Raw genomic sequence first — 25,001 nt, 5'->3', positions numbered from 1 at the left:
CCAAAAGAACTCGTAGAAACGTTGCCTTCTTTGGTGAAACGCGATAAGAAAACTTGTTGTGCTTCAAGTGCTCGCTTCACGTTTCTCACAATTCATGGCATGAAAAGCAACCTTTCCTGTTTATTGTCTGATAAACACATGAAATGACACATGATTTGGGTTGTTTTACAGCCGTGTAGGGTGGCGTCTCACTTGCAGCTTTTGTTTGAGGGAAGAATAAAATCATTTTTTAACTAAATAAAACAAATGACTTCAGGGCTGGTGAAACAAATGATGCAAGTGATGGAATCAGGCATGGTCTGATGAGTTTTTTCCTGCTGTTACTTCAAGTGTCACGGACAGTAACTTCAAACGACGCAAATGATTCAGTGCAAACGTTTAGCAAGACTGAGCTGCCACTGTGGGGGAAAGAATGGGGGTGAGGAAGAGAGCTGGTGCTGATACAAAAGGTGGAAATCATGAACCTCATCTCACATCTTCCCCCCTTTCATCTAATTCCACTCATAAGCTTGTATTTTGATCTCTGGATTCCTGGCGAAATGCCCTGTTTGCAATTCAAAGGCTTCTGAACAAGAGCATCTGTTTGGGTGTTATCATAAACCTGCATGCACCACCACCACCCCTCCCATCATCTCCTCCCTCCCTTTGCTAACTCTTTCCCCCGTTTCCTCAGCCTCTTGTGTGATTCAGGAGAAAAGGGGTGGAGATGATGGGTGCTGGTGGGGCAGGAGGGCTTGTCCATGACCCATAGAGTCAATGATACATAAGCCACATGACCAACTAGTCTTCTTATCCAAGGAGAACAGGACTCGCACACACACTCTCACACACACACGCAGGACTAGCAGCGCGCTCACAGCTTCATTGAACTTGCTGCTGATTCTCTGACAGAAGAAAAGAAAAAACACTCGCGGACCTCCGTGGGAGAGCTCAGATAAAGACGTGCCTTCAGTCTCAGAGAGGTGCTGTCACACTCATATACAAATACAATTTTAGGCCAATACACACACATTCCTAGAAACACACACACACACACACACACTGGAAAGCAAACAGTCTCTCTCTCTTTTCTTGCTCAGCTGCTCACTCTCTCTCTCCCTCTCTCTCTCTCCCCCTCCCATCCACACACACACACACGCTTACTCATACACACACACACAACACTACAGTATATCAGCGAGTGACTAGCGGAGAGCCAGAGGGGAGTGCAGAAATGAATGTGAAGATCCTGACGCTGGTGATTGTGCTCTTGGTGTCTCTGCTGTGTTCTGCCAGTGCTGGTGAGTAACCCGAGAGGCCAGCCTTGTTGCTCGTCCTCTCCTTCTGCTGCTTTATTTCTTTCTCTGTTTGCCTTCAGCCTGTGCAGGCAGCTGTAGTTGATCAGTTACCCAGCATGGTGAGTCTTGTGTGGGCTCTGAAAGGCAGGAATATCAGCACCTGGTTGTGTACAGTACTGCACTGCAGTGGTTATACTGTCTGCTATTGTACTGCTTCAGCTTTCAGTGTAAACTTAACTGAGAATTCTGGGTTTGACTGGATATTCTCCACCCTGCCTCACCTTGATGTGTGCTTCTAAGACTTGAGGATGAAATCTGAGGAGGGATTTGTGTGCCGAGCTGCTCCTCTGAGTGACAGATATGCTGGGTGTGTGGGTGTGTGTGTGTGTGTTATGAAATATAAGATATGCATGGCATATGTTGTGAAAGGTGTGGTGGATCTGATTCATTTAAGACTTGATTTATTGCAGCTCAGTTATGATATGACAGTGATTGTGCAGCAGCACCTATAGATGTGCCTCCTGTGGTGATGATGGTGATAACAAACCCTCAGTGAGGGAAACAGATCTCAGATGGGATGTTTTTGAGGGACTCTGTCCTGATGCTTTTATCTGTAAAGTGCTGCTGGGTCTCTGGAGCCAATATTAGACTGGTTATCTATTCCTTTGTGAACCAAATGTGCATTTTATCTGGAGCAAAAGCACAAAGTTGTGACAATCAGAGAAATGGGGAATCTCTCTGGTGGCTCGTGGGAGGGGATGAGTTACCAGATATGTGGCCCGTTTAAGAGTGTGATGTGCGGTCTGCAGATGTCATGCGGGTAACATTGTGGTGAGAAAAAACAACACTTAGGCCTATGTCAACCTAAAGTCTATTCTTGGTATGCTCATCCAAACACAAACTGGACTGGCTTAGAAAACACACACATACTGGATTTTATTTCAGCTGGATGAATAGAGACAGTGTGCTACATGATTTAACATAAAATATGTTGCTAGGTGTGGTAGACAGAGGCTGTGAGACACTGTCCACTCTGCATATCGATCCACGACCACAGCGCTCCTAGCTCCCATGCTCCCCGGCACATTTGTTTCAGCGACATGCTATTTTTGTCTGATGCTTGCAGCACACAGCTAAATGGGAAGCAATTATCTAGCATCATAGCCAGTGTCGCTTTTCACGCCCTGCGTGTGGCTAAGCATGTTCCTCGCCTGAAAACCCCACCGAGCTTTTCAAATGATGGCTTTTGTGGAAACCTATCCCTCTCTGCAGCCTTGTCATGCTGCCTGTTCTGCACCTTCCTGCTCCCCGGCTGCTTACTGCAGCATCCGTACAGTCATGGGGGAAAGGAGGGATAAATGGGGTGGAAGTGAGGGGCAGGGATGCGAGTGTGTTGCGGTGTTGATGGGTGTGGGGAGGGATGCTAGCTGGAGTGAGTTTGCATAGCACAAGCCTCTGCTACAGTATGCGCTGTCGCGGGAAGGTGTCGGAAGAGACTCTGCATGTAGGCTGTGGGTGTGAAGCCTTTCATCTTGAGACAAACGCATTTCACGTTCAGTGGGCTTTCTCTCTCTCAGGCATCTGTGTGTGTGTCTGCAGGGAGAGAAACATAGGCAAGGAGAGAGAGAGAGAGAGAGAGAGAGAGAGAGAGAGAGAGAGAGAGAGAGAGAGAGAGAGTGTGTGTGTGTGTGTGTGTGTGTGTGTGTGTGTGTGTGTGTGTGTGTGTGTGTGTGTGAGAGAGAGAGAGAGAGAGAGAGAGAGAGAGAGAGTGTGTGTGTGTGTGAGAGAGAGAGAGAGAGAGAGAGAGAGAGAGAGAGAGAGAGAGAGAGAGAGAGAGAGAGAGAGAGAGAGAGAGAGCTAGATAAAGACCCATATAGGGTGGGGAAGCGTGCATGTGTGATTGTTCTTATTATGGTGCAGATGACTATTAAGAACTCCAGTGCAACAGGCAATTCACCCAACAACCTAACGATACTTCAAATATTCATTCATTCATTCACTCATTCAGTACACTGAGATGAGCTGCTGAGGCCTTTTCTGTGTGATATTAGCATCCTTTAGCATCCTTTAGCAGTGCACTTCAATTACCCATCCTTGAATAGCACTCTGGCTCAAGAGTGGGCTCCAGCTTTAGACATGTGGTATCCATAATTCATCCTGATGCCAAACACTCTTCCACCCTCTGTGGAAGTCTCAGGACCCACCGGCATCTAAACAGTCCTCATCCTCAAAACATGTCCGTCACAGGCTCCGACAAGAAATCAAAGCTTCACTTTTCTTTTCCCTGCAATGGAAACACCCAGTCGGTCTTCACCGAGAGACTCATGAGATAAAAACAACAGCAGCTGGCTCAGACATGCACACACACACACACACTCATGCATGCACATACACAGGTGCAGTTTTGCAGCCTAGGTGGAACAGGTGAGGATGTCGTGAGTGTGAGGAAGTCACGGGGCCCAGATCACAGATTATCTGAGGTAGAAATCGTCTGCTTGGGAAGAGGGCAATTTCACCAGAGCTGTCAGCAGTACTATTATTCTGTATTAAACTTTGATGTATTGTTGGGGCTTGCTGCTTAGTGGCACCAGCATGTGTTCACACTGTATGCCTAAAAGTCTTGCATAGATGCTCAACCGGGTGTTATGGGTCAAAGTCCAGCCAAAACAATACATTCAAACACTAATTAAGCTGCATAAAGCCATAAAAGAGTTTACTCTGGGCTTGATATTTTTGTGAAACTGCACCTATAGATGAAAAAATAAACCGGAACCAGGAGGTTCTTTCTCATAATCCTCTGTTTTCTAGTGCATATAAAGTATCTGAGTGTGTGGACGGGATTACGGAGGCTGCAGAGAAAAGAAAAGCAGCTAAACTTTTCCAGATGTCCAGGAAAAACACAACAGCGGGCAAACAGTTGTGGTAAATGATAAATGACCCGCACTTGTAGAGCACCTTTCAGAGTCAGAGGACTCCAAAGCGCTTTACACTACAGTGTAACATTCATTCGTTCACACGCTGCTGCTGCTGCTGCTGCTGCTGCTGATGAGCTACAATGTAGCCACAGCTGCCCTGGAGCGCACTGACAGAGGGGAAGCAGTGGAGAGGTTATCACACGCTTACAGTAAAATCACTTTTTATTTTAGGTTCATGAGCTGGTGAGGAACAGCTGAGTTTGTAATGTACAGGCACGTACGCACACACACTAAGCAACAAAACTCACTGAGTCATGAAATCTATTTCATAAAGAACCCAGATTTAATCTTGATGCAGCTTCATAAAGAAATGGAGTCAATAGTCCGCAAAGTTTTCCTCTGCAAATGTTACAAAAACAAATAACACATTCTGAATTATGATGGGACTTTTTATACTTTGTCAGCCTAAATAGTTAAAGCAGAACAGTCTTTATTAACTAAGTTGTTCATTTCCACTTAAAGCCAACATCAGATACATACCTTCATGTGAGCTGCAATGCTTCACATATGAATGCATTTCTTTGTACCATTATTTATTTTCAAGCCACACATAACCAACATTTAGAAGCAGTATCTGCTTGCCTTTTCCATAGATGCTTCTAATTAAATGCATATATTACATCTATTGTGAACTTCTCTATAAATCAGAATCAGAATCAGAATAGGTTTGTTGCCATTGTCAGTGAACAAACAATTCACAAACTAGGAACTTGCTTTGTAAAAGCAATCGTTTTGTCTCTTTTTGTTGCTCTGGAGCATACGGGCGTGTGTAAGCATGCCACAAACAAAATACATCAGCAATGATAAGGAAACATCTGAGACTTTTAAAGTCACAGTTAGCATGTTGATTCTACAAGAACACAATAAAAAACTGTTTTTGTGTAAGAAGTGAAGGGATGAAAACCTACAAGGTAGCATAAATAGTATATATATATATATATATATATATATATATATATATATATATATATATATATTTTTTTTTTTTATTATTTTGGGGGGGGGGGGTAAAAAGAAAAAAAAACACCTCAGTTCCAAGGCACAGAGGTGGAGGAATTATGACGCAACTGGAACATATCTCAATATCTATAATATTTGTCCTGAATTAACTGGAATGTCGTTGTAAAGAAAGAAGAGAGGGATGGAATACTCACCCGGAGAGACGGATGATATCAGGTGTATGATGAGTTATTGTTGGAGTCAGTAGCTGGATTGTGGTCTGTGTTTATTTAACTGACATCTGACTAAATTAAATGTCTTCAACTGAATACTTTTGTAGGTTTAGAATGTGTTTTAGATACACTGACATTTAAACAGAGCAATTCTCATGTTTGGAGTATTTTAACATTTCTGTCTGTTTTTTATGTTATTTTAACACAATTGAGACCTGAGAATCACAAATAATTTGTTAAAAAATAAATTTGTTTTAAAAATCTGATTTACAATAGTGGATGTTTGCACTTTCCTCTGGTTTGTTCATGTAAAAAAGATCACTTTATGGTCAGATCAGCCTCCAGATGACTGTACATGTGTTTGAGGGAGATGAAGTACTTTGATTTAATTATCAATGAGCCAATTCCCATCCAGTAGTTTCATCACTCTGACAATCCCACCTAAATGACAAAGATAAATGACTCGATGTCAAAATTTGATTCATGTTGGCCTAAAAGTTCAAGATCCTCACTTTAGTTTTACCACAAAGCAAGGCGATCGTTAAGATGTTTGGTGTGAAGATAAATCCTTCACATCTGTTTGTTATCACTCACCGTGAGTTTCGTGAGTGATGCCCTCTAATAATGCTGCAGGGTGGGAGTTAATGAAGAGATTTGGAGGGAAATCATAGCTCATTTGGTGGAGATATGAGGCTAACCTTTGGGCTGACTGTCTCCAGAGAGCTCAGCTGTTGAAGACTTCTGCATGTGTGACTGCTGGGCTGCTGTAATGTAATTCAGAACCTTTTGAATGAATAAATCTACTCACTTAGATCTTCCCGTGAGAGCACATCCAGTGAAGGGGAAAAAAGCAAAAAAGAGTCCAAGGGGCTGACAGGAAGTGCGTTTAGATGGAAGGAAGCTGCAGCTTAAACAACGTTTTTTCATCTGAGGCATGACAACTCTTTACAGTCTTTATAATTATTGTCCTTTGAGTTTGGAGAGCACCCCTTCTGATTTGGGTGTGTGGAAGAAAGGCTGGGGGAGTGGTCTAGTGCTAACCAGACCTCATGTGATCACCAGACCTGATCCTCAGGCCCGAGGCACTGCTTAAAGCCTAATTAGAGCCAGATATTTTCAGAAACAGCTCTGTTTTCCACCACCATCCGTTATTAAAGTGATTTATGACCCTTTTGCTAACATTAAGTGTTACATTGATAGTGGTTGTAGCGGCAGGTCGGATTCCTGATCACAATCTGAGTGGACGGTTTTATTAACGGGCTGCCACACCACAGGATAAATATTGCAGACTGTAATAGTGCAGGTGGGCTTTTAAATTACTTTCAGGCTCAATTTGAGTCGAGTACGTAAAAAATACAGTGCTTTTGCATCGCTTTTCAGATGTCACTAGTGGTGGAAATGCTGTCTTTGGCAGCCAAATTATTCTGAAAGATGAAATAAATTCAGTCATTACCGCCGGCGCTGCCTTCATCAGACATCTATAGGCGCTGTCGTGGATCCAGAGATTTCAGAGGTGTGAAGACATGTAGAGATAACAGGGCGATGGATGTTGGGCTCATTTAGTGATTCACTCGCCAGGTTCTGTCTGAACTCACAACATCAGGCCACAGGATGTTCATGTCTCCCTCACTCTCAAAGAATTATGGGATGCCTCGGCGCTTCTCATGTGGTTTAGCAAAGGATGTCAAATACCTTTAAGTTCTGATCTTTAATTAAATTCTTGAAAAATGGGAAATACACCGTCTCCTCCATCTCCGGGTTCCTTCTGCAACACAGAAATCATTCGTTTGTGAAACCATGCATTATTCATCACGTCTCTGATCACAAATGTAATTTTCCCTGGGAGACTAGTTCACACGTACGTTTAAATGCTGGCCAATGGGCTTCCTGACTAATAGCATGGTTTCCCTCTCAAACCTGATGTCCAGATCAGGACGGGGCCCCTGCCTGTGTCCCTCTGTGAGGACGAGAGGCTGCCTGCACCCAGATCCCTGAACATGAACAGATGTTTGCTCAAATTGAGGATATGGAATTCATAAACAGAAATGTACAACTGTTTATCCTGTCCCTGTGGATCCAGCGGTCCCATAAACATGAACTTCAACTCACCTGCAGCTGAACATGTCTCACAAATTTTATTTCCTCGCTAAATTTGTGAAACGAATTTGGTTATCGTGTATCATTGCTTTGCCTGTACCCTGAAGGGTGATTTTACTGTGCAGTACATGCTAAAGAAAAGAGTAATAATATGTTTCAGGAAATAATATCTTTAATGGACAAATGCTGCATTTAGCAAAGCAAACTTACTGACAAAATGAGATTTTGCATAAATTAGAAGTAATTAAGCTTCTCAGTTTATCAGTTGATAAAAGAAAAAAATATTTAAAATGACTTTTTAATAGAATTTGACCTCTTTGCTTGTTTTTCCTTTCATCGGTTACTGTCGAGTCTCTAACGCTTCTGTTATTATGTTATCATTGGGTCATTATGCACAACTCACCATCTTTCTGTGCTGTTATGTGGGTCTCTAATGCCTTTATAAACACTCCAAACATGAAAAAAAAAACTTACCCATCTGTTGTCGGTGTTTACGTTTAACAATTACATGCCCAAAACAAGCCATTTCAAAAAGTCCCCATTTGTGATGTCACAAAGTAGAATGAAACACCCTCTCACCTGGAAGAAAGAACTGCTGTTGTTGGGGAAGTAGAGCTTTATTCCAAACCCTTCTCTGGGGAGCTTCTCAGCTTATAGCAGCCTGACTAGGGGACGGGTGGGCGGGGCCAGCTTCAGCTTGTTTTCTTAAAGCGACAGAGCCCTGAAACGGCTCATTCTGGAAGGTACTGAATCTTTCAAAAATAAAACTGCTAAAATTGTTTTATGTGAGAAGGATCAAGTGCAAAGAACTCCATGGACATATTTTGTGTTGGCTTAATGGCTATTAAAAATCAAGAAATACCACATTTGACAAGCCTAATGTCTGTTAGTAGTTTAAGAGTAAAACAATCAGATTCAGTGTTTTAACAGTACAGTGTGTGTTTTAGGGAGACCCAACGATCCCTTTGGGCTTTTTTTAAAAGCTGCAGTGAACCATAGTGATCTCCCTTTTTTCCCCACCTTCCTAATGGTGGAAGACATGCAGGTTCTCAGCATGGAGGAAATTATGACACAGGTGAGGGAGGGGGCTGTGTTTCACATCTGAATTGTGTGTCCATGGAAACCAATGGTTGGAGGATCCCTGTGCCCTTGACATGCAGTCCCCGGAGATGGGGGCAGTGGCTGGTATCCTTACCTACCTACTGTACCTGCACAGTAAGGTTACGTATGCTGCTGTTATCGGAAACAGCAACCCCAGCATCTCCCATGCCTCTACCCTCTGCTGTTTGCCACAGCGAGTGGAAAGTTGCGAAGTGAAATCTCCCAGTGGAGTTAGTTTGTATCATGTTTAGTAGGTTCCACTCGCAGTAACCTTGTAGCCACAAACTCACCTTTAAACTAGAGTGGGATTGTGAATAAACCATCAGGCAGTCAAGTGTTGAGGGGAGTCGGTGGCTTCATTAGCTGTCTCACTGCTGCTGGCAGGCCCTTTGAACTCACAGCGCTCTGATCATAGCAGAGTATGCAGTCTCACACCTCATCATTTCATACACTCTGATTCAGGAGCGTATAGCACCGCACTTCACAGGCAGCAGACTTATTCAAAAGGACATCTGTGGAAAGTCAGAAGCCACAAGGAGGTGTGTTTTGTTTTTAATTAGTTTTGAACCTCTCAGAGCAGGGTGGACAAGGGGTTAAGCTTAAAAGCTCCAGTAATGGGAGCAACTTCTCATGCACTTTGGTTTCCTCGGTGGATTTTGTGTGGACAAAGCCAGCCTTCAGCTCAACCACAAGCCTGGCATTATCACTCCACAACAATGCTGCATATCAAACAGTCCCTAACAGAAATACAAAAAAAAAGTGCTTGTGACCAAAATAAACCCCTTCCCCCCACCCCTCCCTTTGAGGAACACTCAGATGCAAAGCAAGGTGACTGCAGAAGAAGGCTGGAAACATCACAAGCAGTCCGAGAGCCCATTCTGGAGTCAGACTCTGTGTCGTGAAATTTGTAAATTGAGAGCCTGGTTGATATCAGCTGACATTGTCATTCTTTCTTTCCTATAAACTGAGCACCACTCACTGTGGCTGCCATGGTAACTTGGTCTGAAAGTCAGCAAGCAATTGGTACCAGTTTCTACCGAGGCCTAGATACTGGTAGCAAAGCAATATGATGCGTTTCTGCCACTAAACGCTGGATTGTAAAAGATGAAGCACAAAGCAGAACCTCACTGGTAAGCATCCTTCCATATGTGCAGGATGAGTGTGTGGAGAGGAAAACAAATCCACTGTGCTGCAGCAGCAGGGCTTATGCTAGGCTAAAGAGCATTTGGCTGGTTTCTGGCACATTTAACACATTTCATTCATGACTTAAAACCCCTGATCCCTTAATGTGCTTAGGCAGAAGGAGCATCTCTGGTCTTGACGTGATCCTTTCTGGTCGTGTGAGTTTGTACGTGTGAGCTAACTGCATGCTATGGGGATTCATTAGCTAAAGCTACTCCTCTCCTTTTTAGTGAATGAAAGAGGGAAGCACACGATGGAGAAAGCAGGCCTGCTTCTCCAACGTCATGGTATAAACCATGGATACACACACACACCAGGGCACTCATTCTTCCTGTCTCCCAACACAAATCTTGTTCCATTACACATGCACATCACAACAAACTCCCATACGCTCACAATTAATCTTGTTATCTTTATTTTTAGATAACATTTTTGTTTGCTTTTATGATTTGCTGGTTTGTGCAGTTTTGTGACATCTAATTTTACAAACAAAATCATTAGAGCTCAAATTTCTCGAGATCCCTTCCTAATAAGGCTCCTCTTATAGATGGTTAATAACATATGTTATTAATTAAACTGTAATGCTTTAGGAATATTAATAAGTGTTTATTATGCATTAATTAAGGGTGAGAAAGACCTGTTTCGTGCAAAACAGTGAGCCAGAGAGTTCTCCTGTCTCAACATCAATTTGTGCATAATAAACTCTTAGTAATGATTTATGATGTGGTAAAGATTAATCAATAACACATTCATAAACTATTCATTTATCATTTTTAAGGGGAGCCTTGTTTTAAGGTGGTGCCAGTTTTTTGTGTATTTCACTCAGTTGTGTTGCAAACAAGGAAGAAATCTCAGTTTTCATAAAAACGTGAAACTTTTGGGGACAAAGTGCTTTGAAGGAAATGCTTCTGTCAGCATTTAGACACACTCACCAGGACAATTTTAAAAATCTTAGATCTACTTCTCTTTACTGCACACTGCTCTTTCATGTTTGTTTACTGTAATCAACATACACGCTAACTCTGACATGATTGCTTCATAACACTGATTGATTCTGTTGGTATTTAGATGAAAGCTGGACCTGATAATGGAGTTCTGGAAAGCTGATAAATCACTTAAACTGTCTGAGCTCATTCCGAAGACAATCCATCCCAGGAATATTGCCTGGAAATCACAAATGACCACACAGAAAGAAATGTTAAGCCACAAAATACAACATCTTTCAAATATTCCTTATCTGAGAATCATGATCGTTAGATGCCAAAATGCCAAAAAGGGTTGTTTGCAATGCAGAAAGTTGCATCAAATCACACGTGTTGCTAGTGAAACTCACAAATACGTACCCAGCTTTGATACTCAAAGTCTAAAATCTAATCAAACAAACACATCTCCTCACCTAGTTTTCATTTTCCCAGCTTTCTGTTTCCCTCTGAAGATACCTTCATGCAAAATGCAAAATCACTGTGGCGTCAGATAAGGGACGTATACCAACTGTGAAAAAGTAAACACACAGAGAAGAGATTAGATTTGAAAAGCTCAGCCAGGCGTGAGAATGATCTATGAGATTGCACACGACAGATTCATGATGGGTTTGATGAGAGGTGAGCAACAGGCGTAAACAAACGGGTATCATTCAAGAAGACAACAAATCGATTTGCAGCAACAAAAAAAATAATTATTAAACACTGCTGGGATGAAATTATTGGGGTCATTCTTAATTGTGCACGTTTCATACTTGATGTATTGACTCCGTGTTCGACTTGTTGCTGTAGTTTGACTTCCAGGCCAGCTCAATTTAATCTGTCAGCGGCAGAAAAACCATTAAAGCTGTGGATTCATTTACAAGTGCGCACATTTGTTACGTGGTCGTTTTGGCAGCCGAACACAAAAATCAACTTTACAGCTATTAATTACTTCATTTGCCATGCTGAGTTTCTGCGCTGATAAATGACTGTGATGTATAGTTTGTTCCTGCCAGACATCAGAACAGCTGATGAGCTTGGCACCAAACCAGAGGGCAAAGACGTCTCACTCATCTGGCTGGATGGACAAGCAGGAGATGTACGTGTCTCTCTAGGCTCCGCTGATGGACTGGTGCAGAAACGACAAGGATAAACCGTCAGCAGGGCCATAATTAAACAAAGAGTGGGATCGTTTGAGCAAGACAACAACAGAAATCACCTTAGGGGTTGATGAAACTAGGACAGGGAAATAGAGAGCAGCCACACAGCTCATTATTCTGGAGACTGGCCAGTTTGTGACGCAGTCAAAAAAACATTTTTCTTTAAATGATCGCCTTCTCCTCCCTTTATAAGTCGACTCTCCTCCTTTATGTGGAGGCAGGAGCAAAGCATTCTTGAAATTCCCCCTTTATTAAACTTTAATTAGGGAACTACCAAGTGAGGGAAGATGTGTTGAGATATGATGGAAAGAGGGCAGAGCAAGGTCTCCAAGGTCATCAGAGGTTGTGGTAAGATGCCGCTTATTGTGTTTGACCAGCTGAACGCAAACATGGAAATCTCTCATGGGAAAAGCTCAGCGGGGGGGATAACACAGAAGCTAGATCTAATTTAAAATTAAGATCACAGAGATATTTTTATTTTTACTGAGGAAATGTGAACCATCGTTCATAAATTCCTGCAACAAAACAATCAAAAGATCTTAAAGAGGAGAATCATACACCGGCGTGTTCTTCGTTTGAGATTCAAAGCTGTCAATATTTATCTCACATTAAGACATTTTCCCTGCAGTCTGCAAGAGTTAATCTATACTGCCAGAGTTATCACTGAGGCTGGCTTATTTTTAGAAGCTTTCATTACACGTTGCCCTCCTGTAGCCTGATAGGATAGGTTGAGATTTGTCAGGAGAATCACGAGATGCTCTTTCCCTTGAAACCCCGGAGCGGGGCTGCGGCTGACAGCTTGCCATGACAGGAGACATCTAAATCGTCTCATTATGGACCAGGATTATGACAGGCCGAGCCATCCAGAAACGACCCCCCGAGTGTGTGTGTGTGTGTGTGTGTGTGTGTGTGTGTGTGTGTGTGTGTGTGTGTGTGTGTGTGTGTGTGTGTGTCTCAGGTGTTTGGAGCTCTTCTTTAGAAGAAGATCATAACCTAAACATCAGCTGCAGGTTAGCCGTGTGTATTTAAAGACTCCTGGTTGAAATGGATTGCTTGATGAATGGACAAACGGTGTCTGTAACTCCTCACCAGTGTCATCTCTGTCCTAGCTACACTGTAAGAAATTAAATGTTGAATTTACTCAACCAAGTTACACCAGCTGGTTCCACTAAACCTCTGAAACCTGTGGTTGTGGAGCCACAAGTGGATTTTAGGGTCTTCCCCACTTAGAGGTGTGGAACTGTGAAAAAATATGTATGATTATTTCTGATTATAATCGGTCACTCTGAGTTTTTCATGCAGGCTGAACATGAAAATAGTCTCCTACACCTATCTGCTGCATTAGCTTCTGATAGAAAATAGATGATGAAACTCAAGGATTAGAAAATCCTGACAGATCTACGTCACACTGTCACTTCATGGACTCACCCATCTTGACTCACAACGGGGAAAACTTGTTGTTTTAGTGTCCAGGAAACAAACTTGTCCATGCTGATCCAAGCGCTTCTGGGCATTCCTACCACACCACTGCAAATGATTGGACGAGTTTGCCACGCCTTTATAATTTTTTTTTATCATTTTCAATTTATATCAAATTCATAAAGAAAAAATCCACTCATTTATTTTCTAAATTGACAACAAAAGTTCTATAATAGACATTTACAAAAGAGAAAAAAAAAATTCTGACTTCAATGCAAGAAAAAGGATGTTGAATTCTGACTTTAATCTTAAAACTCTGGCTTTTGTTTGTTTGTTTGTTTGTTTGTTTGTCAGAAATCTGGGAACATTTGTTTTCACTGGCCCTAATTATCTTCCATAAAACTCGATCAAACACGATAACTTGTCTCTTTTCAACAGGTAACAGTTGAAGCTCTACACAAGTTTTTTTAGGTAGACAGGACAGAAACATCTCTTTGGAGCGTAACGGTTGCAGACCTCTGCACAAAACCTAGTTAATTAGATGTAAAGAGTAATACATATTTAATGTTAACAATAACCATGTATTTTACTCTTTACATTTAAATAGTTAGGTTTAGTGCAACCATTGGAGTGTATTTGCTTTACATCATGATGGATTGGTGTGAGTTAGGAGAGACAAAAACATAACCTTTGTCAAGTTTAATCTTTAGAAATGTTTTAAACAAAAATGGTGGATGTTAAACTTATGGTTCTGCTTGTTTTAAAGTGGTCCTCCTTCAGGTAAAAAGAGCTATTTTGTTTTCAAGTCCCCTGGCATTCTTGTTTTTCCTGTGTGCTCTGCATTTAAATGAAGAGGATGTTTAAAAGGACAAATCAAGAGGAACAGGACCTTCTTATAATACTTTTGTCAGTCTGAAAATCTACTCACACGCTCAGAGTTTTAAAATTCAAGCTCATGGATGTGAAAGAAACAAGCTGAATGCCTTCAGGACATGTCAGCGTCCTTCATTCACAGTTTATCTGGAACAATAACAAGAGGATAATGCATAGATTAGGGCTCCTAGAGGCCAAAAATGTGCTTTAGATGTGGAAATATGTAGCTAAGATTTGCTTTCTTTGTGCTGAAACTGAATTAGCTCAGTGTTAGCCCACAAATATACTGTGTAACATGGTTACGGAAGAAGATTAGTGTGGAAATGGAACTTAAGATGTCTGGCGTTTCGGGGAAATTCAGTGAAAAGTTTTAGCGAGCTGTCTGGCTCTGCATATCATCATTATTTACATCTGAAAGCTTGAAATCCTCTTCTTGTTTTGTTTGAGAACAGGCTTTTCTTTTATGTTCCTGGAGCGAGGCTGACGGTCCTTAATTAATAAAGGTTTTCTTTAATTAATTTCCCTCTGGGATTAATGAAGTATCTTTGAATTGAATAGAATTTTTCCTTCATCCTGATCGTGTTTTGATTCCTGCACTTGAGGGAGACGGATCTTATCCTAAACAAACTTTTGGAAGCTGTGGCGTTTTCAGACGCAGCTGTGGCTCACTACTCCGTCCCAGCAGCTCACACCCACTGATTCCAAAGAAAAGTGCAGACCTTAGCATCATAACGGCTTTTCTAAGCTGCTCGGCTGCTAGCCTCAGTGCGTTTTTCTACTTTTACAAGCCTCTGCCGTCAACTGGCTGACTTATCTTAAGCTGCATCCTCGCCCAGGCTGTTGTTAAAAAGCCAAAGAAGGTCATACTCTGGGGAATTCTAAAAATGGTGCCAGTCTCAGCGAGGGGAGGAGACAAGAATGTCATGACCTCGTGTGAATAATGCCAATCAGCTTTTTGATGGAAGACTCACAAAGAAAGGAAAGAATAGTTGGTTCGAGTCTGAAGGGATTGTTTATTTATTTATTTATTTTTTCAAATGTAGAAAGAAGCAATAAACTGAAAAGTTAGAAATGTGCACAATTTAAATCAGGTGAGTTTAAAATGATCTGAGAATAGGGACTCACTTCAGTAACTCGTTAGCTCATGAAATTAATAGATGACAAGCCATCAGTATTTATGCCAGATCAGCATGGTTGCTTAACCGCTTTTATATTAATTGGTATGCCTTTGTTCTGATTTCACTCAGTCTTAAATATATTATTATACATCCAAAAGCAACAAAGGAGGATCTGCAGCAGGTTGAGAGGTCACGCAGACACTCGGGGTGGACTAAACCACGAGGAAAAGAAGGGATTAAGGGGTCTCAGGCCACACTTATTGAGAGATGACTGAAAACATCTGGGATAGCTCTCAAACACACACACACACAGCTGTGCACACACTCTTTGCTAGACTTGCTGGTTTTTAAAAATTATCCCTAAGCTTCGATCAAATCCTCCGACGCGATGCTCCAGTGCGGGGCTCGGTGTCCTGTGGAGTCCGTGGAAAGTGATGGAGACATGAAACACGAGGGTTTGAGTTTCTCGCCTCTGTCGGTGGACCACACTGACCTGATGAGCAGCAACGCTGGGTGGGCTCAAAGGGGGCCCACACACACACACACATCCATTGATACTTGTCTCTGGTTTCCTCATCTATTACCCATCTGATCTCACAGCATATTGCTTCAAGCGCTGATGGATTTGCCTCATGATCATATTGTGATACCCAGAGTGAGAAGAGCTTTTGTAACACTACCTGATGAGACGTTTTTTTTTTTCTTTTTTGTGTCTAATTGATCTCCACACTGTTCTTGTGTGTCCTCCAGGTCCCATGGCCTCCACGGAGCATGGCAGAGGGCTGGAAGAGGCTTCTACGGCGAGAAAAATGGTCCAGCAGAATCCTGTGAGAGGTGGTCAAACCCACAGACCAGCCAAGAGAAGACGCCCACGGCCCCGTCTTTCCCACAAGGGGCCCATGCCGTTCTAGAGCAAGGTGAGTTTCCCGATCAACAAACCACCAATAAAACAGTCAGTGTCGCATCGTGAAAGGCCTCTATTGAGTCTTTAGAACAGACAATAGGCCAGTCGTAACTGACTTTGGCCCTCGGGGCAGCTTTCTGTTGAAGGTAGAGCTGCAAATATCTCAGGAGAAAATAGAGAAAGAGCTTTCAGAGATTTTAAACATAACTGCTGACTAAACTAGTGAGGAACGATGACTTAATAGAGGGGTTTATTGATAAAAGTAAATGTCCAGTGCTGAAATACTTTGTTGGCAGAGCGAGTTCTGATGCTTTTGATGACAAAGCTGAAAACTTTGACTCAGAGTTTAATGACTACCGCAGGGAGACCAAACTTCATCTAAAGGATGTTATTGTTGGGTCTGAAAACGCTCATCTTAGATTATTGGACTTTTCCTACCAGCTTGAAAACGTTCCTAAAACGACAAACGTTGTTTTTAAACCCCTGTCCTTTATTTTCTATTCCAGTAGACCGTTATTCTTAGAAACATCACCAGTTTTCACCAGGAATAAATCCTCACCCACTTTTTGATTAGGTAAATAAAAACCACCTTTCAAAAGATAATCATTGATGGAGCTGGATTTCAGGGAAACAACATTTTTCCTGGGAAGATTGTTTAACTTGCTGTCAACTCAAACAATACCCTGTCACATGCGTTTTGAGAGGTCACATCTCACCTGTCAGCGTCTCACAGTTTGATTTTTCTATGCAAACACATTTTGCTCCAATCACACCAAGCTTTGCTGAGAAACCAAAGCCAACAAGGAACCTCAATCAAATTTAAACAGCAGAACATTCACACGTCTCCTCCAGATGATGTGCGAGACGAGGAAACTCTATCAGACACAATGTGACACCAGGAGGTCTGAACCGGCCCACAGAGCTGCAGAGGTCCACCATAAATTCAATCCATGGTGAGAGGTAACTTCAGCCAGAGAGAGTCAAACCATGGTTAATTGGTTTTAAAGGAAAAAAGATCAAAGGAGCACACTCAAAAAAACGAAACGTTGGATTTACTTTACCAAGTCTTGTCAACAGCACCAGTGCTGCTTAAAGTAACAACAGACAGTTTAGTAAACTTTAAACTAGAGCTTTAACGTTGACTTCAGTGATTGTTGGTTACAAACTTGACCAGTTTCATATCTGACACCTCTCTGCTGACCAAAGAACACACTAGTTTTGTGGAGCGAGTAGGTGTTCTAGGAGGCGCTCTTCACCTGCTTTATGGCTGTTAGCTATAATGCTAGTAGTTAACATTTTCAGATTACCAATTGTCAATAAAAACACAACAAGAAGAAAAAGAAGTTTGCTTTTTCTGTTTGCGTCATGGCAGAGCCTGTAAGTAAAAGTAAGAGAGAAATGTCTTTGGAGCAAAGAGCTAAAACTAAAGTGAACATTGGTGCGGCCTACGCTAGTTTGAGGAAGCTAGAGGAGGCTACAAAATCACAGACTGATGGTGACATGGCTTTGTTGCTACTGGACTTGTAAGTAATAACTTTTGTTCAATGATGATGATCTTTTTGTTCAATGATGATGATCTTTTTACTTTGTGGTTTATGTATTAGTTTGCTTCATGTTAGTGTTAGCGCGTTGTTAGCACTAGCTACAGCAGGCTGCAGCAGGGTTGTTTATGACAGCAATAGCTCAGGAGGTAGAGCGGGTTTTCCAGTAATTGGAAGGTTGCAGGTTTGATGCCGGCTACCACCAGAAAATGGTGTTGTGGTGTCCTTGGGCAAGACACTTAACCCATTTTGCCTACTGGTGGTGGTCAGACGGGCCGGTGGCGCCAGCGTTTGGCATGCCTCGCCTCTGTCAGTGCGCTCCAGTGCAGCTGTGGCTACACTGTAGCTCATCATCACCAGTGTGTGAATGTGTGTGTGAAAGGATGGATGAATGATTGTGTTGTGAAGCACCTTGGGGGGTTGTATTTAGTTGTAATTCCACTTTGAACCAGTAGGGCAGAGGAGCAGGACACTGCTCACTGTTACTTTAAATGTAAAGAGTAATATACATTAATTTTTAACATTTTAACTAATAGGTTTAGTGGAAGCAGTTGACATAACTCATTTAATGTAAATTCTACATTTCCTCTTTTACAGTGTAGAAGTTTGGACTTTTTATACTCCATAGAAAATAATGGACAATCTACTACGTTTCTTAGGCCAGGTTAAACATTGCATTCCAGAGACTCATAACAAAGGTGGAAACGGTGAGGCGAGATGGTAGCACTTGAAGGACAAGATGGATCTTAAAAGTTCCCTCTGCCAATAAAAAGTGAGAATCTTCTCAGCGAGCCGGGTGTTTGGAGCTAATGCCCGGTGCAGAGCGCTGGCCCTGTAATCAAAGGAGTTTCAGGAAGCTGTGAAGCTCTGTAAAAGTGAACGGCTCACTGAGTCACAATGCTGTCTCTGCAAACCATTTAAACCACAACATGCTGAAGATTTCCTTTTGTTGTTCCTCTCCTCTCACCGGCTCCATTCACTCTTGCTAAGTTCATAGTTCACCTCATTCTTGAAGCTTATTATTTTTTCCACATAGATTCCAATTTCAACTTGGCTACAATAGAAATTATGTTGTCTATTAAACTCCGCATAGGACGTCTGACGTGTTTGTGTCCCGGTTTGATCACAGCCTGAGTGAGAGAATTAAGTCTTCGTGAGAACTAACATCTAGCATCAATTTGTCTCTTTTCTCTTAAACATCGACTCAAAGGGCTCTGCTCTTCCTCATGTTTCCTGCTTTGTTCTTCAGACTGTGCTGATGGTGGGAAAACCGCCTCTGGAAGCAGCTGGAGATGCAGTTTGTTTGATCAAAGCTAGACTGGTACTGGTTCGCAGACAGCCTGGACTGAACAAAATTAAAACACTGTTTATGTGAAGAGAAAAAACAATGATTTCCTTGACGTTGTCCATCCTCCTGCCTGTGCTATTTAGCAACATCACCCCATTTCAGTGTCAGAGGCAGCTCATCTTTTATTCTCTATGACACCTGAGGCAACGGTGGATTTTTCATCGTTACACATTCCAGATGTGAGCGGCTCGGAGAAGAAAGATTGCGACCCAGGTCAACCACTTTGAGCATCTAAGGAGACTCGGATGAAACCGTGCTTTTGAATCCAAGAGATGCCAGCGACAGTCCGGAATACAACAGGATATTACGGATTTAAAGCCAGAGGCAATCGCTGGAAAATGATCTGGAGTGTGAGAAAACTAAAGAGATTGGAGTGCAGATCTGCATCTCCTCCCATTCACTCCCAGTGTGATGGAGAATGACTTCAGCAGGCTGCTGCTATGACATCATACTAAAACACAAACACAACAACAAACAGCAACAGTGAAGATTAGACTAATCATGAGTCAGATCATGTGACGTTACACGAGAATGAAAAATGTCATGAGGAAAGCAGAATGGAGTCGTATCAGATCATGGATCATGTCTGAATCTTCAGAAATCATCTCAGGAAGAAAGAAGATAAAAGTTTTTTATTGTTAAGTTTAACCCAGCCTCCAGAGTCAGGTATAATGTTAGGCTTGTGTTCCACAGAAAGATATACGTTTGTTTTTCATACTCCTTGTTGCAGTGTTCAATCAAAGCCCGTGAAATCTGGTTGCAGCATGCCTGAGGTGGTGTTTTCTTTACGATGTGTGAGATAACACAGAAAAGGCTTCGGCAGAAGCTCACAGAGGGTCTCCTTCACCAGAGAGGATATTGAATGTCTGCCAGGGACGAAGGGACGGGATGATTTTACATCCTCTGAAAAAGACCCTTTCCTTTTATGTCTGTTGTTGGTTTGCCTGTACGACTTCCTATGACATCAGTCTTTGTGTTGACAACTAGAGCTGGAAGACAGGCAAACATTTAGAGAATGTTTACTTCAATCTGATAAACTGAGTGATGGAGGGCTCAAAATACCTCCATCTGTTTACAAGTGATACTAAACCAGGTTATAGATCCGCTAGAAGCTATTTCAGTATCCTTGGCAAAATAAAATTAAACAAAGTATAAAATATAACAAAAATAGTTTTAATCTGTTTTAAAAAGCTGACATGAATACATTTTTGAAAATGAATTAAATTAATTTAGCTATAGCAAAATATAAACATCCATTCTGTTTAGTTATGGATTTAAAAGTTGATTATTAGGCCTTTTTACAGTAAAATTGTTTTGTTTGTTTTTGAAAAGACAATATATAACACCTAAAACAGATCATTTTTCTGGTTTTCTTCCCTTCACCATTAACAGAAACAAATGATCTAAAATCAATAACTAAAATGTACTATATTTTGCGAATATCCTAATTTATTTTAGAAATCTAGACAGACCGACGCAGTTGCAAAAAGGTTTTGCTCTGCAGGTCAGTCTAGCCTCGCCCTTTTGTAACCTCAGCAGGTCTACTACTGGACCCAGTGGTTTCAGGTCAGGTCATAGCGCTCTATGTTTGTTGGGCAGGCTGAACGCTAGAACTGTGACAGAGAAAAACTACTAAGATGGCATCCAATGGCATCAGCTCAAGATGATTTAGACAATTTAGACTTAAGCAGTTACAGATATTTAAGTCATCGTATTTTGTGTATTTCCGTGGCAATGAGTACATCACGTTGTTTGTTGCTCTGATTGGTCCTATGTCCATTTGCATGTGGAAACAGTTTGAAAGACAGCCATAGAGTCCGTCCACCAACGAGCTCTGTCTATGGGTCGTGGTCAGACTATATATTCACATAATAGGACGACTTTCCAGGCTGAATGTATTGCACGGCCAGATGGAATGTAACGAGGGTTTAAGCATAAACACAGATGGAATGAACCTTCCTAACATGAATGTATGATTATTTTTTTAGGTATAGGGCAAATAATGCTAACTGTGTTTTCTCTGTTTATTTTTATGTTTTGCAGGCACTGCTTTGAGCACCCTCCCCTAGGTTCTGATTTCTATGCTCTTCCTTTGCCTTGGGGGGCCTTGCAATGAAGGGTCTACGCTCGCTCAGCCTGAAGAGTGATGTCTATAGCACCTGCTGGTTCTCCAAGCAACTCTGTCCACAAAAAATTAGGACAAGCCACTCACCCTCAGCTCCAGGAGGAATATGGGGGCGACGGGGGGGGGGGGGGGGGGGGGGGGGTTGAGCCTGAGCTACCAGACTCTATTTCTCTGTCTCCGTCTCTCTCTCTCTTTGTCCCTCACTACTTATCTATCTCTGTCTTTTCCCAAATGTTTTTATATTATTTTCAATTTTCTTATAATTTGCTAAATAGAGCCCAGTCATAGCGACCTTTCTGAGTGTCCTACACTCTTTGCATGACATGTGGTGGAGAGGGAGCCCAGTTAAAACAATCTGAGTCTTAAAGCATCTGTCTCTTCTCCAGGATGTGGTGTTTGCATGTCTCAGATCCCAGGTTACATCAGCCACTGACTTTCATTGCTGTGTAGCACCTTTAGCAGGCGAGGGTGCTGATCTTACAGAAGGGCAGAGTCAGTTCTAAATTAGGACGTAAACAATGTTCTGTTGTGATGCTCTGCAAAAGGAACAAATGGTCAAACAGAACAGGAGGAGGCATCACCTCAGATCATAACTCATCACTTAATTATTGTTATTAATGGTGCTTTGTCCCTCTAAATGTCAGGACGTCTACATGCAAAGTAAAGTTGTACTGAAAAGAGAGCACATCTTGTCAAAACTTTTTATTTAAGTGACAGAATGATTCCCTCGCTTAGGACGTTGTTCAATCCAAAGCTATGTTTGGTGTTTCTCAGCTCTTTAAAACACCTCGGGGAAGGGGGGTTTCACTGACAAGGTTACTGTAACATGTCCCACCTTGAAGGAGTCCTTTAACCCCCAAATGGCAATCCCGTCCCCGATCCCCAGCCTTTCTCACCGCGCCGCTGCCCTGCGCAGCTGCTCTACACGACTGTTAACTGGCAGTGGCAGTTTGCTCTTTCGACAGACGGCCTCGCCTTTTAATGAAGTGCCAAATAATAACGTTCTCCACAATGCTGCCAGGAACGGAAGAATGAAAGGTCAGAGAGAAACACATTACCTCTTCTTTAAAGTCTAGATACACTGATATACATTATGCATTTTAAATTTCTGCAAACATATGAGTTGGACAATGTTAGCGAGGAAAACACTTTGAGAGAGCCATTCTTAAAGCTAAACGTCAGCTCAGTTGTTAAAATGCCGCCATGATCAGCCTACACTAGTGCTCTGGCTGTTCTAATATTCTAGTATATGGCAAGTTTGACCTTTTGGACAATATTTATCACAGAAAAAATAAATGCTATGCCTTTCCCTCATACTGGAATATATTACTGTTTATATTCATTTCTGTGTTATAGTTTTATTTCCTTTTTCTCAGGGTGCTGTGATAGAGGCTTGTACTAGATCAGTCTATTTTGTGCATTTATTCAACACAGACATACAAACTTATATGAGCATATTTTCATATACTGAATCTTTAATCCCACCAGTTTATTTGTAATTTTCTTTTGCGAGTTAGTCGTTTCTGCTCATGTTTTTTTGGATACAGTTGCCTTTGTAATCTGCCTTTCCACAGCACAGGTGGTCGTGGCTTTGATCAGTTCGCTCATTAAATCCTACAGTTAATCTTTCTCAGATGGATCTCCCTAAGGTTGGCTGGGGCCACTTAGTCTGAGCTCATTGTTAAGTTGGCTTAGACCAAAACCATACCCTTCCCCCTTTTCGATTTCCAAACTCCTGCTGATTCAGATTGTAACCTTGTCACATATTAGGACACATTACATACAGTTTTTTGGGTGTTGTCGGCATGCAGGACAGCCCTTTCCTTAATAACCGTGTTTCCACTGTGGGAATTCTACTGGCTTGGTCCTCTCTGCCATTATCTACATACAAAATTAGCCCTTTCATGACTTCAGTTAAGACATCAGCATTTCACTACCGTTTTAGGAGTAAGTGACATCACTGAAAAGGCTTCCACGGACATTTTATTCTGTCAAAGTATGCCAACTGTGTGATGTAAAAAGCAACATTCAACTATCAGACAAAGCGTCATTTTTACAGAGCTCTGTAGGAGACCGTAAAGTGAATTAAAGTGTCGTGAGGGGATGTCTGCCGTAATTCTTTTGGTGTTGGGAGTTTAGAAACGGTGATTTTTTAAAAGTTATTTTCTTTTTCTTCGAACCTGCATCACCAGCAACTCTTCCAATTTTACAAATGCCAGTTATTTTGACAATGCCTGCTGATGTCATTTCCTACTGATTTATAACCAATCAGCAGGATCTGACCACAAGTACCACCCAGCAACTCTACCTGGCCAGTTCAAGTACTCTGACAAATCTTAAAATGATTCAGAAAGTGATGCTTTCAGTAAAATTATCCATAAGTTGTGATAGTGGAAACGGAATATACTTGCAGTTTAACGACGCGTATGCATGTTTAAAATGGCTGTGACGTGTAACCTGTGTTGATTTCAAGCGTTGTTTGTGCGTGTCCTTCAAAATTAACGTGACACATTCAAACGCTGCAATATACGAGTAACCAATAGGTGGAGTTGACAAAACCAGACACACTTAGCCATCATCTCTGGTTTAGATGTCTTTCACACCATCTACAATACCGCTAGTGCCCTTTTTTTTCTGCCCCAATCTCTAAATTAACCATTCACTGATTTCTTCTATTGATTGTATTTTGTTTGTATCCTACAAACCCAGTTCTCTATCCGATCAGAGTTTTCTAGTGTGCCCCCTAGTGGAATCCTCCAGTGCTACATGCTATGCAGCAGCAAATGTGAACAAAGACACAGCCTGCTGCCTGCATCAATGCAAGGTTAAAAAGCAAGTATATTCCAGGCCAACATCATTTTTTGTACCAAAAAATACACTTCAGCCCTCTAGATTGCAATCAAACCGCATAATTATCAGGTAACTAATAACTTTTCTTTTTCCCCTCTCACCATGTCTCATGCAAACGTTCTAATAAAAAGCAGAATCTTCTCAGTCCCAGCCAGAGAAGATTTTATTGAGAGAGCGTCTAAAATCACAGCGGTAATCCACCCAGCTAGGCTCACCTTGATTAAAAATGCATTAAATCCTAGGGCACTGTGAAGTGTAATAATTTCAGTTCTAGCATTATTTTTTCATACCCTCACAGACAGACATGTAGATTCCATTATTGCTCCATGAGAGTGAGACAGCTTCTGCTCAGGACGTCTTATTGGAGAAGATGATAGGAAAATTTGAGCCAGGAATGAAAGTTCAAAGCTGCAGGATGCTAAAAAGCAGACTGGGTTGTGGTAAAGGGGCTCGAATCAATACCCCCAACCCCACCCCCTTACACCCATCTCAGAAGTTACTGTTATAGGGAGCCGAGCGACGGCTCTTCATGAATGTATCCTCACCATCTGCACCTGCCATGCTGCCCTTTCAGAGACCCGAGCAAGCCAATGTTTCTGCAATTTATTATTTTCAGTTTCATTCTGGTCATCAGTTAAACCCCCCAAAATAACTAAAAACCAAATATCCCACAAATCCAAAGTTCCTGGTTGCTCCAACAAATAGACGTGACTTTGCTCCAAGATTTCTCTGTGGGGGTTTGCAAGGCTGCACTTTTTTGCAATTCCGTTTTGCTGCTGGAAAAACACACCCTTAAAAACAAGAGTCTCTCGGTATGGAACGGTTTTCCAGTGTATTGTGACAATTTTATCTTTGTCTGATTCTTGTCTAGCTGGTTGTCCAAAGCTTACTTTATCA

General features: G+C 41.8%; 1 protein-coding gene across 1 annotated transcript; it reads left to right on the top strand.

The window, feature by feature from the left end:
* Positions 1–770: 770 nt before the first annotated feature.
* On the top strand, positions 771–21,377 carry apln (apelin). Its single transcript, XM_054739174.2, has 4 exons — positions 771–962; positions 1,170–1,280; positions 16,087–16,253; positions 21,173–21,377. Exons 2-3 carry the CDS (start codon positions 1,214–1,216, stop codon positions 16,245–16,247), a joined length of 228 nt encoding a protein of 75 aa, XP_054595149.1. The 5' UTR covers positions 771–962; positions 1,170–1,213; the 3' UTR covers positions 16,248–16,253; positions 21,173–21,377.
* Positions 21,378–25,001: the final 3,624 nt, after the last annotated feature.

Source organism: Nothobranchius furzeri, chromosome 1, assembly GCF_043380555.1.
Source record: "Nothobranchius furzeri strain GRZ-AD chromosome 1, NfurGRZ-RIMD1, whole genome shotgun sequence".
Lineage (NCBI taxonomy): Eukaryota > Metazoa > Chordata > Actinopteri > Cyprinodontiformes > Nothobranchiidae > Nothobranchius > Nothobranchius furzeri.
Note: the sequence above shows the minus strand (reverse complement) of the source record. Positions and strands in the feature narration are given on the sequence as shown.

What these genes read in the sequence shown, in the direction of transcription:
- apln (XM_054739174.2), top strand. Translation starts at nt 1,214, where the DNA reads ATGAATGTGAAGATCCTGACGCTGGTGATTGTGCTCTTGGTGTCTCTG. An exon ending in GCTGTGTTCTGCCAGTGCTG is followed by an intron (nt 1,281 to 16,086) that starts GTGAGTAACCCG and finishes TGTGTCCTCCAG; the next exon opens with GTCCCATGGCCTCCACGGAG.